This window comes from Ranitomeya variabilis, chromosome 5, assembly GCF_051348905.1.
Source record: "Ranitomeya variabilis isolate aRanVar5 chromosome 5, aRanVar5.hap1, whole genome shotgun sequence".
Classification (NCBI taxonomy): domain Eukaryota; kingdom Metazoa; phylum Chordata; class Amphibia; order Anura; family Dendrobatidae; genus Ranitomeya; species Ranitomeya variabilis.
The window spans coordinates 546,106,047-546,122,194 of NC_135236.1; the positions used below are offsets into that span (position 1 = coordinate 546,106,047).

A 16,148-nucleotide genomic window follows, 5' to 3' on the forward strand; every position below is an offset into this window, starting at 1 on the left:
CCAAGGTCCAAAAGCAAGGAGGGACATTGCTGTTTGTTGGGCTCTCCATGTATGTGCTGTGACTGTGACACAGCCGCGGCACATGCACCTGTGGCGCGATACATGCAGCTGTGGTGCCAATCAGCTGATCTAACTGTGCAATCCAGGAAGCCAGGTTCCCACTGCAGCTTATTCGGCAAGTTATAGTGAGGGAACCTGAACAAAGTCACTCATTTCTAATAGTGACTAAATAATACCACATACAAGGGACAAATACCCCCATACCATGACCAGACCAGATATTACCACCACATAGTGACTGCATAATACCACAAACAAGGGACAAATGCTGCCACACCATGATCAGACCACATATTACCCCCACAAAGTGAGCGAATACTACAATACTGATCATTAATAAAAAAACACAATACTAATATTACCATAAGTGCCATTATACACAGGAGCTCTGTACACAGTATTTAGTGTATAGTGTCAGTGTACAGATGACACACTGACTCACGGGTGACATCTCCAGTTGAAGTCTTCATCTTCACTTTACAGCAAAGTGTACAGGTAATACAGAGATCACCAGTGACATTATACACAGGAGCTCTGTATATAGTGTCAGTGTACAGGTAATACAGAGATCAGCATTGATACTAGACGCATGAGTTCTGTATATAGTATATAGTGCAAAGTGTACAGGTTGAACAGGGATCACCAGTGACCTTATATCCAGGAGCTCTGTATATAGTGTATATGTGGCGCCCCAGGGTCCTGGTGGTCACAGTGGTATTGCTTTCCTCCCAGGGAGAGTAATGCTACATTTGGAGGCAAGGAAGGATAACTGCATCCAGGTACCAGAAACATGCAACACTTCACACTCCAGGCCACCAGGGGGAGCTTTTGATCCTATTTACTAGGTGACTCCCCATATATATATATAACTGGTAGTTGTGGGGAAAGGGAGAAAGTCCCAGACAGCCATCTGAGGAGGACAGAGGGTCCACGGAGCTGTGCATGCCCACAGAGCTGCAGCTCCCAGAAAGACATTTTGAAGGCCGAATTGTTTGCAGCGAGCGTGCAGGAGAAGGAGCACAGGAGAGGATATCAGAAGGGGACCAGCCCCGAGCAGGCTGCCTCCTTCTGAGGCACAGAGACCGGTAGCCGGAACACCGAGGTTGTAAGGACCTCTATGACTTACATCAGAGACTGGCAGGACAGCGAATTGCACGTTACTTGTCTGCACCTACACCCAGGAGGCACGGTAACAACCTTAGAGGCTGGGGCATGCTAGAGTCCCTATAAGCCACTTCAAGTCACCAATCATATGGGTATGTCCTATCCAATCCAGGGGGACAGAGAGAGATAACATCTATGAGGAACTTATGAGAAGCTTAAAAGTAAGGGACTACACCACCACGGCGCTAGAGGAAAGGCTTTAATTCTCCACCTGGACAAGGGGACTCTGGACTTGCCTCCAAACCGGCCGGACGCTGCCTGTCCTGTGGTCTGGTGCTCTGGACTGAGGATGCTGAAGTCTTCAGTAAAGGTAAAAAGACTGCAACCCTGTGTCCTCGTTCTTCTCTGCACCACTCACCATTCACCATCTATACACTGGGAAGCCCTGGGGATACACTTCACCTGTGGGAAGTTATACCATCTAGCTGCCATAACATCACCCCAGCGGACCCCTTAAAGCAGCGTCGGTCACCCAGACCAAATACCACAGGTGGCGTCACGAACATAATCTTTATCCCTTTAAAGACCTTTCCCCTTTTATACGGACGTCCCAGGGCCACGGACTGGGTCAGCCACCGTGACATCCCCCTTTGAGCCGACCAGACCCGGTACCGAGTACCCCACTGCCCTGACGGGGCGCTCCAAAACGTGTACAGGTAATACAGTGATTATCAGTGCCATTAGACACAGTAGCTCTGTAAATAGTGTCACTGTACAGGTATTACAGGGATCACCAGTGTCATTATACACAGGAGCTCTGTATATAGTGTCAGTGCACAGGTTGTAGAGAGATCACCAGTGACATTATACACAGGAGCTCTGTATCAAGAACAATAATACTAGAGCAGAAAATATCATAACGCAGCCATATAATTGGAAACACTACTAAGACATAATGTCTAGATTGGCCCAATTAATTCAGGACACTCCATAATTACAATGAAACAACAGATAGAACTGGAGTAATGGTCCAAAAAATATCACAATTTATTAATACAAAAATACATAGGTCAGAACAATGACTGTAAAATCCACTGCACAAGTAAAGACTAGATGACAAAAGAGGGCATAGTAAGAAGAAAAACACCAGCACATCACTTTAATGTAAAGGGAATATGGGAAGCATACACTAAAGAGTACATTCATATGTTGCTAAATAAGTTTCCTATAATAAAGTGCCAATATATCTAGCAGTCCAAAAAAAAAACCTGCATAATGTTATTAGGGGATATATAGTATAATTAAATCAAAATCAATTGAAAGGGCATAAGTATCCCAAAGTATAAAGTGAAAACCGCACTGCCCCTATTCACATATATGCGCTGCCAAGAAGTATACACTAACCTAATCTATGATCTTACCCATATTGGAACCACTCAGATGAGCCGATGTAGCCCCTACGCGAGTTTCACGTAGGCTTCTTCATTGGAGCTGTATCCAATGTGAGGCAGTGACCCCTGTTACAGCTAGGGGATGCTGTTTGTGCTCTCCAGAATGAACACGGAGGCATAGTGAGGCCATGAGGGGGCGTTGAAGTCGCAGGTGTGGCTGTGATTACATTTGTTAAAACCCCTGCAGTAAAGAGGGGTTTGAGAATTGAGTCTCAGGAGTTTCATGTGTATCAAGGCCAGAGTGAGGCCTGACAACCCACAGCATACACAGCGGTGCTGCTGTCCATGATGACAGGTCACGGATGTGGACAGGTCTTGTGCCCTGAGGTGAACCGGCGGTAGACTGTCCTGTGCCCGAAGGAAGGACTGGCGTGTGTCTCAGCTGCAGACAGGAGGATGTCAAGGTCTGTGTACCGCTGTGAGCAGAGACTGTGATACAGCGGTGCAGGACACCCATGGAACTAGTCAGAGGAGGACTAGCATGTGTAGTGACTGCAATATAAAGGATGCTGTTATGAACTGGTGTGAACTGAACACTGAAGTGATGTGCATTTAAGTTATATGCTTTGAACCTTTTCTGTGTGAAGATAACGCATTAAAGAGACTTTTATGTTTGAACTTTGGGGGTCACTGCCTCTTCACTGCTACCGGCGCCTCACACCAACTATATGCCAAACAACCTATTATACCCGTGGTTCCAAGTGAAATCCATTACGTGAATCATCCATTGCGCATGTGTGTTGAGGTAGGAAGTGCTCTCAGCGTTGCTTCCGGCAAACCATGTGGCCCCGCGGGTAGGGGGAAACCCCCGTGACGTCAGTGACCCGCAAAGGACACATCCTGGGCACCGTCGGCAACGCAGCGATTCTCATTACATCACAGACATTCACAGATCACTTAATATCACCTTGGAAACGAGTAAATGCTGGTAACTACCACGGGGAGACAAGGAAGATATGGATCTAAACCTTTGTCAATGCCAAAATTAAAAAACTTTAGAAAAGACAAACAGTACCGAAAAACTGCATCTAAGGGTACCGTCACACAGTGGCATTTTTATCGCTACGACGGCACGATTCGTGACGTTGTAGCGATATCGTTACGATCTCGCAGTGTCTGACATGCTACTGCGATCAGACACCCTGCTGAGAATCGTACGTCGTAGCACATCGTTTGAAACTTTCTTTCGTCGCTGGATCTCCCGCTGTCATCGCTGGATCGTTGTGTGTGACAGCGATCCAGCGATGCGTTCGCTGGTAACCAGGGTAAACATCGGGTTACTAAGTGCAGGGCCGCGCTTAGTAACCCGATGTTTACCCTGGTTACCAGCGTAAAAGTAAAAAAAAACAAACAGTACATACTGACCATCTGATGTCCGTCAGGTCCCTTGCCGTCTGCTTCCCGCTCTGTCTGTCTGCCGGCCGGAAAGTGAGAGCAGATCACAGCGGTGACGTCACTGCTGCGCTCTGCTCTCACTGTACGGCTGCACTCAGTCAGAGCAGGAAGCAGACGGCAAGGGACCTGACTGACATCAGATGGTCAGTATGTACTGTTTTTTTTTTTTTTTTACTTTTACGCTGGTAACCACGGTAAACATCGGGTTACTAAGCGCGGCCCTGCGCTTAGTAACCCGATGTTTACCCTGGTTACCAGCGAACCTCGGCATCGCTCCAGCGCCGTGATTGCAAAGTGTGACCGCAGTCTACGACGCTGGAGCGATACTCATACGACGCTGCGACGTCACGGATCGTGCCGTCGTAGCGACGAAAATTGCACGGTGTGACGGTACCCTAAGGAAGACAAATGAACAATCCCAAATCTCACATAATTAATAATAGTGCCACTAAAGTATAAAGCGCGAAAGTGCCAGCTTAAAAACAGAAATTGTATAATATAGCTTATACATAAACCCAGATGAAATATATCAAAGTATACAAATAAAAGAATATACAGTACATATGAGTGAGAAGTGTAAAGTGCTTAAAGTACCAAACACATATATAATTATTACAGAGGCATAGCTAGGGTGTTGGTTCAGGGGGGGCGAAGCTTCTGAGTGGGCCCCTATCCAGGTAACCTTGATTACAGCTGGGTGATGCGCCATAATAGTGGAGGAGAACCTCAGCAGATGACCGCGCTGTTACTGAGGATAATCTCTATACAAAGACCAACATGGATATTACCGCCATATGGTCAGTAGTAAATACCAGCCCTACAGAACATAGATCACTGCACAGTTGCAGTTAATGTCTTACCGCTAACGTTCTTTATGATGGAGTCGTCACTTTTCCCGTCTTTTCCATCTGGCCCTGACCGACATGACGACTTCTCCAGCCACGACTCGTCTGCAGAGATTACAACAAAGACACGTTTCACTTCTCACATTCCAGCCATCACCATCTAATCCCAACCTGCACAAACTCCTGATCCTGCTGATACTCCAATACTGAGCAGCTGCTGCCGTATGTGTTCCTATTACTGCACCTGATACCCCAATACTGAGCCGCTGCTGCCGTATGTATCCCTATTACTGCACCTGATACCCCAATACTGAGCCGCTGCTGCCGTATGTGTCCCTATTACTGCACCTGATACTACAATACTGAGCCGCTGATGCCATATGTGTCCCTATTACTGCACCTGATACCCCAATACTGAGCCGCTGCTGCTGTATGTGTCCCTATTACTGCACCTGATATTACAATACTGAGCCGCTGCTGCCATATGTGTCCCTATTACTGCACCTGATACCACAATACTGAGCCGCTGCTGCCGTATGTGTCCCTATTACTGCACCTGATACCCCAATACTGAGCCGCTGCTGCCGTATGTGTCCCTATTACTGCACCTGATACTACAATACTGAGCCGCTGATGCCATATGTGTCCCTATTACTGCACCTGATACCCCAATACTGAGCCGCTGCTGCTGTATGTGTCCCTATTACTGCACCTGATATTACAATACTGAGCCGCTGCTGCCATATGTGTCCCTATTACTGCACCTGATACCACAATACTGAGCCGCTGCTGCCGTATGTGTCCCTATTACTGCACCTGATACCCCAATACTGAGCCGCTGCTGCCGTATGTGTCCTTATTAATGCACCTGATACCCCAATACTGAGCCACTGCTGCCGTATGTGTCCTTATTACTGCCCCTGCTGTGTGGTTCTGTGTGCCCTCTAAATTCTAAAGCAGCCCTCTATAATATAGTAATGCCGGGTGCAAGTGCCCTAGAAAACAGTGCCTATATTTTTCCCCCTAGAAAGTAATAATGCCCTGTGTGCTCCTTTGATAGTTACAGTAACCTGAGTTCCCCTATAACAATAAGTGCCCACTTTGCATTTAATAATGTCCAGAGTCTGCGCCCTGTACAGCTCCCCTATACACAGTATGATGCTCTCTTATGCACAGTATACTGACCCCTTAGTAGCCTCCAAACTGTTTGATGGCTCCAACACTGTAATCTGCACACTGTATGATGCCCCTCTAGATAGCCTCCATATAGTATGATGCACCAGATAGTCCTCAATATAGTATAATGCACTCCCCATAGGCAGACTCTGTATTATAAGGCAGCATCCCCATAGGCAGACCCTGTAGTATAAGGCATAACCCCCACAGGCAGACCCTGTAATATTAGGCAGACCCCTCATAGGCAGACCCTGTAGTATAAGGCAGACCCCCCAAATAGGCAGACCCTGTAGTATTAGGCAGACCCTGTAGTATTAGGCAGACCCCGCCACAGGCAGACCCTGTAGTATTAGGCAGACCCCCCCTAGGCAGACCCTGTAGCATTAGGCAGACCCCCCATAGGCAGACCCTGTATTAGGAAGACCCCCCATAGACAGACCCTGTAGTATTAGGCAGACCCCCCATAGGCACACCCTTTAGTATTAGGCAGACCCTGTAGGATTAGGCAGACTCCCCCATAGGCAGATCCTGTAGTATAAGGCAGACCCCCCACAGGCAGACCCTGTAGTATTAGGCAGACCCCCGATAGGCAGACCCTGTAGTAGCCTGCTGTCAGCGTCGCCGACGTCAGATGCTGACAGGGGGATGATGGGGGAAGGAGCGCAGCTCAGAGCTCCTTCCCTCATCATTGCAGTCAGCTGTATCGGCTAAATGCCGGTACAGCTGACACTGCAATGACAGGCAGGGGGCCCACTGCTGGCACCGGGCCCCCCCCCCCGCCTGCTCAGGGGCCCCATAGCGGCAGACCAGGGAGATTGATTCTCCCTGCTCTGTGGCAGAAGGTAACTGTATTGGCACGCGCAGCACGCCGATACAGTTGCAGTAGCGTAGCTCCGGGTGGGCCCCCACTGAGCACCGGGCCCGGGGCGCCCGCACCCTCTGCCCCCCCGGTAGCTACACTACTGATAATTAATCATAAATGTACATATTATAACTGCATCACAGTAAAAAAAACTATAATAGACAAAAATACCTAAGCAGATAAGAGAGATCATTCTGTTATCAACCGGTTAATTGAGGGACTCTCAGTCCTTAGAGGGTTAGTCAGGATATTTCATACAGGCCCGTCTCATATTAATTCGGTGTAATTGAATGTATAGCAGATAGATGAAAGACGGGAAAAAGGTCATCCATACCAAAGTCATTACAACAATTAAAAGCTAAAATACAAAAAAACATACAGACATATAGTTAAATAAAAAAAGAGTAATATATCCAGAGAGACCAAATTTAAAGGAAGGGAACAAAGCTAAGATATTCATTAAGACCCGCTGGGGCCATGGTCCCCAGAATTGTGATCCACCTACATTCACGTTGTGCCAACAATCGCTGACTATCACCACCTCTGATCGCCATCCTAATGTCACGGGGAGACTAGGTGAGCGAGAGCTAAAAACTGCAGTTTCCCTCAGACTAGGGAAATCCTGACTGACCCTCTACCTGGAGTTTACACTGATGGTGTGCATGTCCAGGCCTCGAACCTCACCCTGACTCCTGTTTTAATACTAGGCTGATACCTCCGCCCTCCACCCAGTGAAGAGGTAATATTCCAATACCCACAGTTAGCACAGACAAGGATAAAGGAAAATATACACCACGCCGCAGTCACTCAGGAATACACTATAAATGTGCAGGGCAAAATAAATACAAATATAAGAAGGAGTAAATAAGACAGAGGAAAATACACCACCAGCAACGAATCTCCAACAACCAGCTCTCCACTCCAGACCGAGACAACAACGCACAAGACAGAAGCTATAATCGGCGACGCCCAATGAACAGGAGAACTATTTAAAGGCCATGGGAATGGCCCAGCTTCCAATCCGAGGATTAGGTAAATTAACCCCGGAACAGCTAGATAAAATCTAGCAGATGCCAATGAGCAAATAGTGGTCAAAAGCGGAATTACCGCTGTCTGTCGGACGACCTGGTCTGAACAGCGTCCGACATGACACCTAATCCTATCAATACCACGGATCTTTAGATCATTATGATTACACCCGTGATGCCTTCTGAAGTGTCTGCTCTCCCCCACTCCCAATTCCTCAGTTGCTTCCCCCCACTCCCAATTCTTCAGTTGCTTTCCCCACTCCATTTCATCATTTGCTGCCCCTCACTCCCAATTCAAAATTTGCTCTCTCCCCCACTTCATCATTTGCTCTCCTCACCCCACTCTCAATTCATCATTTCTCCCCCCACTCCCAAATCATTGTTTGCTCTCCCCACTCTAAAGGTACCGTCTCACAGTGGCACTTTGGTCGTTACGACGGCACGATATGTGACGTTGCAGCGTCGTATGATTATCGCTCCAGCGTCGTAGACTGCGGTCACACGTTGCAATACACGGCGCTGGAGCGATAATTTCATGATGTATTTGCGACGTAGAAGCCGTTGGTTACTGTGCGCACATCGTATACAACCTGTGTCACACGATGCAATCATGCCGCCACAGCGGGACACTTGACGACGAAAGAAAGTTTCAAACGATCTGCTACGATGTACGATTCTCAGCGGGGTCCCTGATCGCAGTAGCGTGTCAGACACTGCGAGATCGTAACTATATCGCTAGAACGTCACGAATCGTGCCGTCGTAGCGATGAAAATGCCACTGTGTGACGGTACCCTTAGTCATTTGCTCCCCCACTCCCAATTCATCATTTGCCTCCCCATTTCCAAATCGACATTTGCCCTTTCCACCCCCACTCCCAATTCATTTACTCCCCCACTCCCAAATCAACATTTGCTCTCCCCACCCCACTGCATCATTTGCTCTCCCCACCCACTTTCCAATTCATCATTTGCTCTCCCCCACTCCCAAATCATCATTTGCTCTCCCCACTCCCAATTCATAATTTGCTCCCCCCACTCCCTATTCGTCATGTTCTCCCCCATTCCCAATTCATCATTTGCTTTCCCCCTCACTCCCAATTCATCATTTGCTCTCTCCCCACTCCCAATTCATCATTTGCTCCCCCCACTCCCAATTCATTATTTGCTCTCCCCCACTCCCAAATCATTTGCTCTCCCCACCCCCACTTCATAATTTGCTCTCCTCACCCCCATGTCATAATTTCCTCTCCTCATCTCCACTCTCAATTCATAGTTTACTCTACCCACTCCCAATTTGGAATTTGCTCTCCCCCCACTCCCAATTTGTCATTTGCTCTCCTGCTCACTCCCAATTCATTTGCTCTTCCCCCCACTCCCAATTCGTAATTTTCTCTACCTCCACTCCTAATTTATCATTTGCGCTCACCCTCACTCCCAATTCATAACTTGCCCGCCTATTCCCAATTCGTCATTTGCTCTCCCCATCCCCATTCCCAATTTGTCATTTGCTCTCCCCATCCCCACTCCCAGTTCGTCATTTGTTCTCCCCAACCCCACTCTCAATTCGTCATTTTCTCTCCCCCCACTCCCAAATCATAATTTTCTCTCCCCACCCCCACTTCATCATTTAATCTCTTCACCCCCACTCAATTCATCGTTTGCCCTCCCCGCTCTTAAATCATCGTTTGCTCTTCCCACCCCAATTCGTCATTTGCTCTCCCTCCCACTCTTAAATCATCATTTGCCTTCCACTTCCAATTCGTTATTTGCTCCCCCCTACTCCTAATTCATCACGTGCTGTCCATCGATACCATTTAATTAATTCTATAAAAGAAAAGTGTTATCTACTTGCCTCTCGTACGATCCCCTGCAGCTTCGGGACTGGCATCCTGGCACTCTTACATGACAGCGCATATACGATTAAGTCATAGAGTACGCGCCATCAGCAGTGCATCACAGAGGAGGCGAAGGGACTCCCTTGGAGCTACATGGCTGTTTTTATGGCCGTGAGAGCTCCAAGCCTCCCTGCTGTGAAATATACACCATCGGTGGAGGCGCGATGGCACATGAAGCACTGGAGCCCAGTGAGCAGAAGCACAAGATGGGGGCCCGAATCTGGTCCAGGCCCCCGCTTTTTTGTTCTGTTTATCAAGCCCCATACAGCAGTAAGGGCAGTAATGCAGGGACCAAGTACCTAAACAACCCCTAAACAGCCCCATCATTGGGAACGTAGCATAAGGCCATGTTCACACAGTCAATATTTGGTCAGTATTTTACCTCTGTATTTGTAACCCTAAACAAGGAATGGAACAATCAGAGGAAAAGTATAATAAGTCACCTCTTCTGCATTTTTCATGCTCTCCTGGCTTTGGCTTACGAATACTGAAGGAAAATAAATACCGAATGTGTGCATGTGGCCTAAAACTGCATTGCACAAAATCCCAGGTATGAATATGGAATTTAACATCCAAAAAATTGTAAAGCATGAAAAAAAAGTTAGACTCCCAAACAATGCAGTGCATTCATCTCTTAAAATCAACTCATCTATGTAAAACTCTGCCAAGTAGAGCATTCCGCAAGGTAGTTCATTACTGCAAGGGTTGTTTATATGACCACATCAAGTAGAGAATGGTAATAACCCTCTGGCCGGGTGCAATGGTCACTGACAGTAAACTAACGGGGAGATAGAGAATGATAGGAAACATACAATAATGACAAGAATTGGTTCTCATACTGCAGTTAGTAGTTTTGAAGCATTCAGTTGAGTATGTATAGTGTATTAAGACAGGCTACCAGAGTCTCCAGCAGTAAAAGGGTTAAGGTTTTCAGTAAGGGAAAAAAAAACCACAGCTGAAACTTATTTAAGCATGGAAGGAGCAGGACAAGCTCCTTGGTGCAGTCTTCTAATTGACATGGAGGGATTTGGATAGAAAACTACATCTCCTCCTAGGAATGGCTGGGGCACCTTTAGTGATCATGTTGTACTATTCCACCTGGCTGCTCTCCCTCTCTGCAAGTGATTCAGGTCTGGAGTATGACACCCAAGCTTTTAAGCTGCTCCCTCCTTTGTTCAAGGAGTTGTCCGAGCGCCCAGGCTGGAGAGAGGGAACGTCTGTTCCACAATCCGTGGCCATCAAGTACATGAAAAAACTCTACAAGATGTCCGCCACCAAGGAGGGTGTACCCAGGGTGCACAGGAACGCTGAGTATAACACCGTCCGGCTGTTCCCTCCAAAGAATGAGTGTAAAGCAGTCTCCAAGCTGGAAACCAAAGGTCTGTATTAATAAAAATTAATATGTGGTTATGTGATGGTCATGTTTACAATGTCTGCCTATTGCTACTATATGTGCACGATAGACCTTTATGTTGGAACATATACACTGAGCGGAATTCCTCAATCGCTACATCCTTGATTTAGTAAATGGGTTGCCCACCTTCTGGACACTTTTTTTTTTTTTTTTCCTAAATACATGCAATTGGGGCTAAAAATCATTTTTGCAGTTGGGTTTCTTTAAAAATGTTGCAACATTTACTTCCTATTTCCTCTTACTGTCTGCTGGCTGCAGAATGAGTTAACAGGGTTGGCCACATTATCTTTATCACATGTGCAGGAGACAAGATTTTGAGGCACTTAATACTATATAGGTATGACCAGATCTCCTCCTCGCTTGTTGGTGCAGCTTTCCTCAGACTGCATAGCTCTGCTGTCCATAATGGCTGGTGGAGGAGCATGTGACCAGACCGGTCCATCAGTCTCATCCAATAGAAACCTAGTCTTCTCATGTGAGGCTTTCAATTGGACAAAGCTGATGGACAGATCTGGTCACATGCTCCTCCACCACCAGCCATTATATGGACCTGACCAGAGATCTGTGCAAGAGCTAACAAGTGTGGGAGAAGAACCTGTCATTTTACTGGTGGATGCATCCTTCTGTGTAAAACTGAGATGGGGGGTGACTGCGCAGTGGGGCGCCATGTTAGCATGTGTACATACCACCCTATGGTGCGATTATTGAAGACTGTGTATGCGAATTCGCAGAGTCTTCAACAAAATTGCGCTATATAATGCAGGATGTGACTCGGTGCCATTTTATTGAAAACCTGTACTACAATGTCAATATAACGGTGCGCTGGCAGTCACCATTATCCGTGTTCGTTTTTCGCTCCCCTCCTTCCCAGAGCCATAACTTTTTTTATTTTTCCGTCAACTTGGCCATGTGAGGGCTTATTTTTTGCGGGATGAGTTGTACGTTTGAACGACATCATTGGTATTAGCATGTCGTGTACTAGAAAATGGGAAAAAAGTTCCAAGTGCAGTGAAATTGCAAAAAAAGTGCAATCCAACACATTTTTTTTGTTTGGCCTTTTTGCTAGGTTCACTAAATGCTAAAACTGATCTGCCATTATGATTCTCCAGGTCAGTACGAGTTCATAGACACCTAACATGACTAGATTATTTTTTATCTAAGTGGTGAAGAAAAATTCCAAACTTTGCTTAAAAAAAAAAAAAAAAAAAAAATTGCCATTTTTCATGATCTGGGGTTGGTTGAGGGCTTATTTTTTGCGTGCCAAGCTGGAATTTTTAATTCCATTTTGGTGCAGATACGTTCTTTTGATCGCCCGTTATTGCATTTTAATGCAATGTCGCGGCGACCAAAAAAATGTAATTCTGGCATTTCGAGTTTTTTTTTCTCGCTACGCCGTTTAGTGATCAGGTTAATGCTTTTTTTTTTATTGATAGATCAGGCGATTCTGAACACGGCGATACCAAATATGTGAAGGTTTGATTTATTTATTTTTTTTATTGATTTTATATTTGATTTTTTTCACATTTTTTTTTTTACTTTTTTTTTACTTTTGCCATGCTTCAATAGCCTCCATGGGAGGCTAGAAGCAGGCACCACTTGATCAGCTCTGCTACATAACAGCAATCTGATGTTCGCTGCTATGTAGCAGAATTGCAGGTGTGCTGTGAGCGCCGACCACAGGGTGGTGCTCACAGCTGCCGGGGATCAGTAACCATAGAGGTCTCAAGGACCTCTATGGTTACTATTCTGAAGCATCTCCATCCCCAGATCATGTGACGGGGTCGGCGATGCAATCATTTCTGGCCGGAAGCGGTAGTTAAATGCCGCTGTCTGCGTTTGACAGCAGCATTTAACTAGTTAATAGGCGCGGGCAGATCGTGATTCTGCCTGCGCCTATTACGGGCACATGTCAGCTGTTCAAAACAGCTGACATGTCCCGGCTTTGATGCAGGCTCACCGCCGGAGCCTGCATCAAAGCGGGGCTTCTGACCTCGGACATACTATCCCGACCGAGGTCAGAAAGGGGTTAAAGGGAATCTGTCACCTACTTGTTTTCTTATAAGCATCGGCCACCGCCATTAGGGGCTTATCTATAGCATTCTGTAATGCTGTATATAAGCCCCCGATGTAACTGGAAAGATAAGAAAACAAGTTATATTATACCCACGCGGCGGGGGGGCAGTCCGGTCTGATGGGCATTGCGGTCCAGGTCCGGCACCTCCCATCTTCATGCAATGATGTCCTCTTCCTTTCATTCTTGTCTCAGCTCCTGCGCAGGCGTACTTTATCTTCCCTGTTGAGGGCAGTGTAAGTACTTTGCAGTAACGGGTGATCAAAAGATCGTATCTACACGTAAATGGTATCATGAAAAACGTCAGCTCGGCACAGCTCTGTCCTCACCCAACCTGAGATCACAAAAATGGAGACGCTACAGGTAACGGAAAATGGGGCAGTTTTTAAAAAAATAAAGTTTGGAATTTTTTTAATCACTTAGACATGTTTGGTGTCTATGAACTTATAATGACCAGTAGAATCATAATGGCAGATCAATATTAGCATTTAGTGAATCTATCAAAAAAGCCAAACTAAAAAACAAGTGTGGGATTGCACTTTTTTGCAATTTCACCACACTTGGAAATTTTTCCTGTTTTCTAGTATGCGACTTGGTAAAGCCAATGGTGTCGTTCAAAAGTACAACTTGTCCTGCAAAAAACAAGCCCTTACATGGCCATTTTGACCAAAAAATAGTTATGGCTCTGGGAAGAAAGGGAGCAAAAATATGTAAACGCAAAACCAAAAATATCTCTGGTTGTTAAAGGGTGGATTTTCAAATAAAGGCGCCAAACTGACACATGGCAGTGTGTACTGTCAAAGGTTGGTGCATGGTAGTCAAGCAACACAAATAAACCATTTCATCCAATGCCTGTACGGATTTTTGCATAAACAGTTTTTTTTTTATTATATATATATATATATATATATATATATATATATATATATATATATATATATATATATATATATATATATATATATATGTGTATGTGTGTGTATATATATATATATATATATATATATATGTCTCTCTCAATCATTGGGTATGTATTTGTTCATTTTTTTATGTAATTAAGACTGAGATGCAAAGCATGAAAAAAATTTACTTTAGTTTGACTGAATGTAGATATAGATTTTTATTTTTTTTTTCAAAATATGGATGGGGCATATAAGTGATTAAGTCTAAGAGAGAACTGTTAATCTTCAAGTAAAATGACAATGATAAATAGAAGACCATGTATAGTACCATAGATCATATAAACTAGCGGAAACTAATTCCGTGTATTGACTCAAAACCATTCCAGTGGCTCAAGGAATAAATAATAAGTACCCCATTGATTTTTCCCACAACTCCAAGTTGGAGTCCACATTTTTAATGCAAACATTTGAATACCTTTACTAAATGTTTAAAATATTTTTTTATATGTATTTTATTTTTTATCTTATGCAAAATTGTTTTAAAGTATTTCTGGGAAGTAATGGTTCATTTGTTACTTGACTTACCATGTGCCGAGTTTTGACACAGCACACTGTCATGTGTTGGTTTGGCGCATTTATTTAAAAATTCACCCTTTAAAATCTGCCTTGGACATCTGATTCTGTATGTGGTATGTCAGACAAGACACTATTTGTGCTACTTTTTTTCCTTAGTTTTCTTATATCTGCCACATCACGAGTGTTTTGAATTAAAGGAATTTGTATTTTGAAATACGAGTGTGCAGTGCATTTTCCTGACTTCATACACCAGAGGCCTCATTCCCCTTTCCATCTGCACCTCCCTGATATTGCTGGTGAGAGGTGGTCACATGGCTATAAGTATGTGATTCACACTTCTGCCGGCCACATTCCTACTAGACATGCCAGTATTTTCTCATTGCAAGTGAATTGAGGGGTAGAGCGCGTCTAGTCAGCATGTGACCACATGGATGCAAACGACATACTTGATGTCACATATTTGCCAGCTCTCACTGGTAATACCAGAGGACCTGAGCACCGTAAGCACATGGTGACTGCAAACTTTTAATCAAAGACTGGACAACTGCTTTAAAGGAAACCTGTGATAAGAAATGAACACTATAAGGCTAAGTTCACACTAGACAGTTTGGCAGTGGTTTTTTGTGCAAATTTACAGCTGCATTTTACAGTACCAGCAAAGTCAGAAATTTAAGAAATCTAAAGCACACAGCTTGTTTCTTTGCCATTAGGATTTTGTTTTGCATGTTTTTTTTTTTTTTTGTAGAATGGAGCATGACATTTTTTTTTCCAGCTGTTTTTCCCCCATTAAGATTGGTTGTTAAATGTTTAAAGGACCAAAAACACAGGTATCAGTTTTTGCTGCGTTTTGTACCAAAACCTGATTCAATAGAATAGGACTTTTCGTTTTCTCTCAACACTAAACTTTCAGAATGCACAAGACAAATCTAGCATGCAAAAAAATGAAGGAAAATGCTTTTTTTCTGCAGCTTCTTTCCTGCCAAAAGATCAGGTTTTGCTGCATAAAAAAAGCTGAAAAAATGCCTAGTGTGAACTTACCCTTGGCCTGCAGATATCCGGTTGATGGTTATTAATCTGCTCAGCACCCACAATTGGCTGAACACTGTGGGGAGATGATTAACTTTATTCTCCCCTCAGCATTCCAGTTTCAATCACGGGGGCACTGCGGGGCTGGTTCAGTCACTGCTCTGAGTACATAGAGCATTGACTGACTGTAAACGCAGCCCTTACTGACAGCCGGCCAAAATGCAGAGTCAGTGTCAATTTGAACCTGGGGTGTGGTAACAGCCACCACTTTATACTCAGAGCTGTGACTGAATTGGCGCTGGCCTATGACTGAAACCAGAATGCTGCATGTGGAATAAAGTTA

At 45.0% G+C, this 16,148-nt stretch overlaps 1 protein-coding gene and 1 long non-coding RNA gene across 3 annotated transcripts in view; one reads left to right on the forward strand and one right to left on the reverse strand.

Moving 5' to 3' along the window:
* The window catches only part of LOC143773822 (uncharacterized), an 86,177-nt gene extending 78,331 nt beyond the window's left edge, over nt 1-7,846 (reverse strand). Inside the window, exons 1-2 of the long non-coding RNA XR_013215383.1 lie at nt 7,782-7,846; nt 4,871-4,960 (exon numbers count right to left, since the gene is read on the reverse strand). This is a non-coding gene — a long non-coding RNA (uncharacterized LOC143773822). The remainder of the gene's footprint in view (nt 1-4,870; nt 4,961-7,781) is intronic.
* A 2,971-nt stretch (nt 7,847-10,817) lies between these two features.
* The window catches only part of GDF9 (growth differentiation factor 9), a 54,759-nt gene continuing 49,428 nt past the window's right edge, over nt 10,818-16,148 (forward strand). For both annotated transcript variants that reach the window (XR_013215834.1, XM_077265877.1), the window contains exon 1: nt 10,818-11,195. Coding sequence is in view for 1 of the 2 variants with exons in the window: in XM_077265877.1 (XP_077121992.1) it covers nt 10,874-11,195 (322 nt within the window). In the remaining variant the exon portion in view is untranslated. The remainder of the gene's footprint in view (nt 11,196-16,148) is intronic.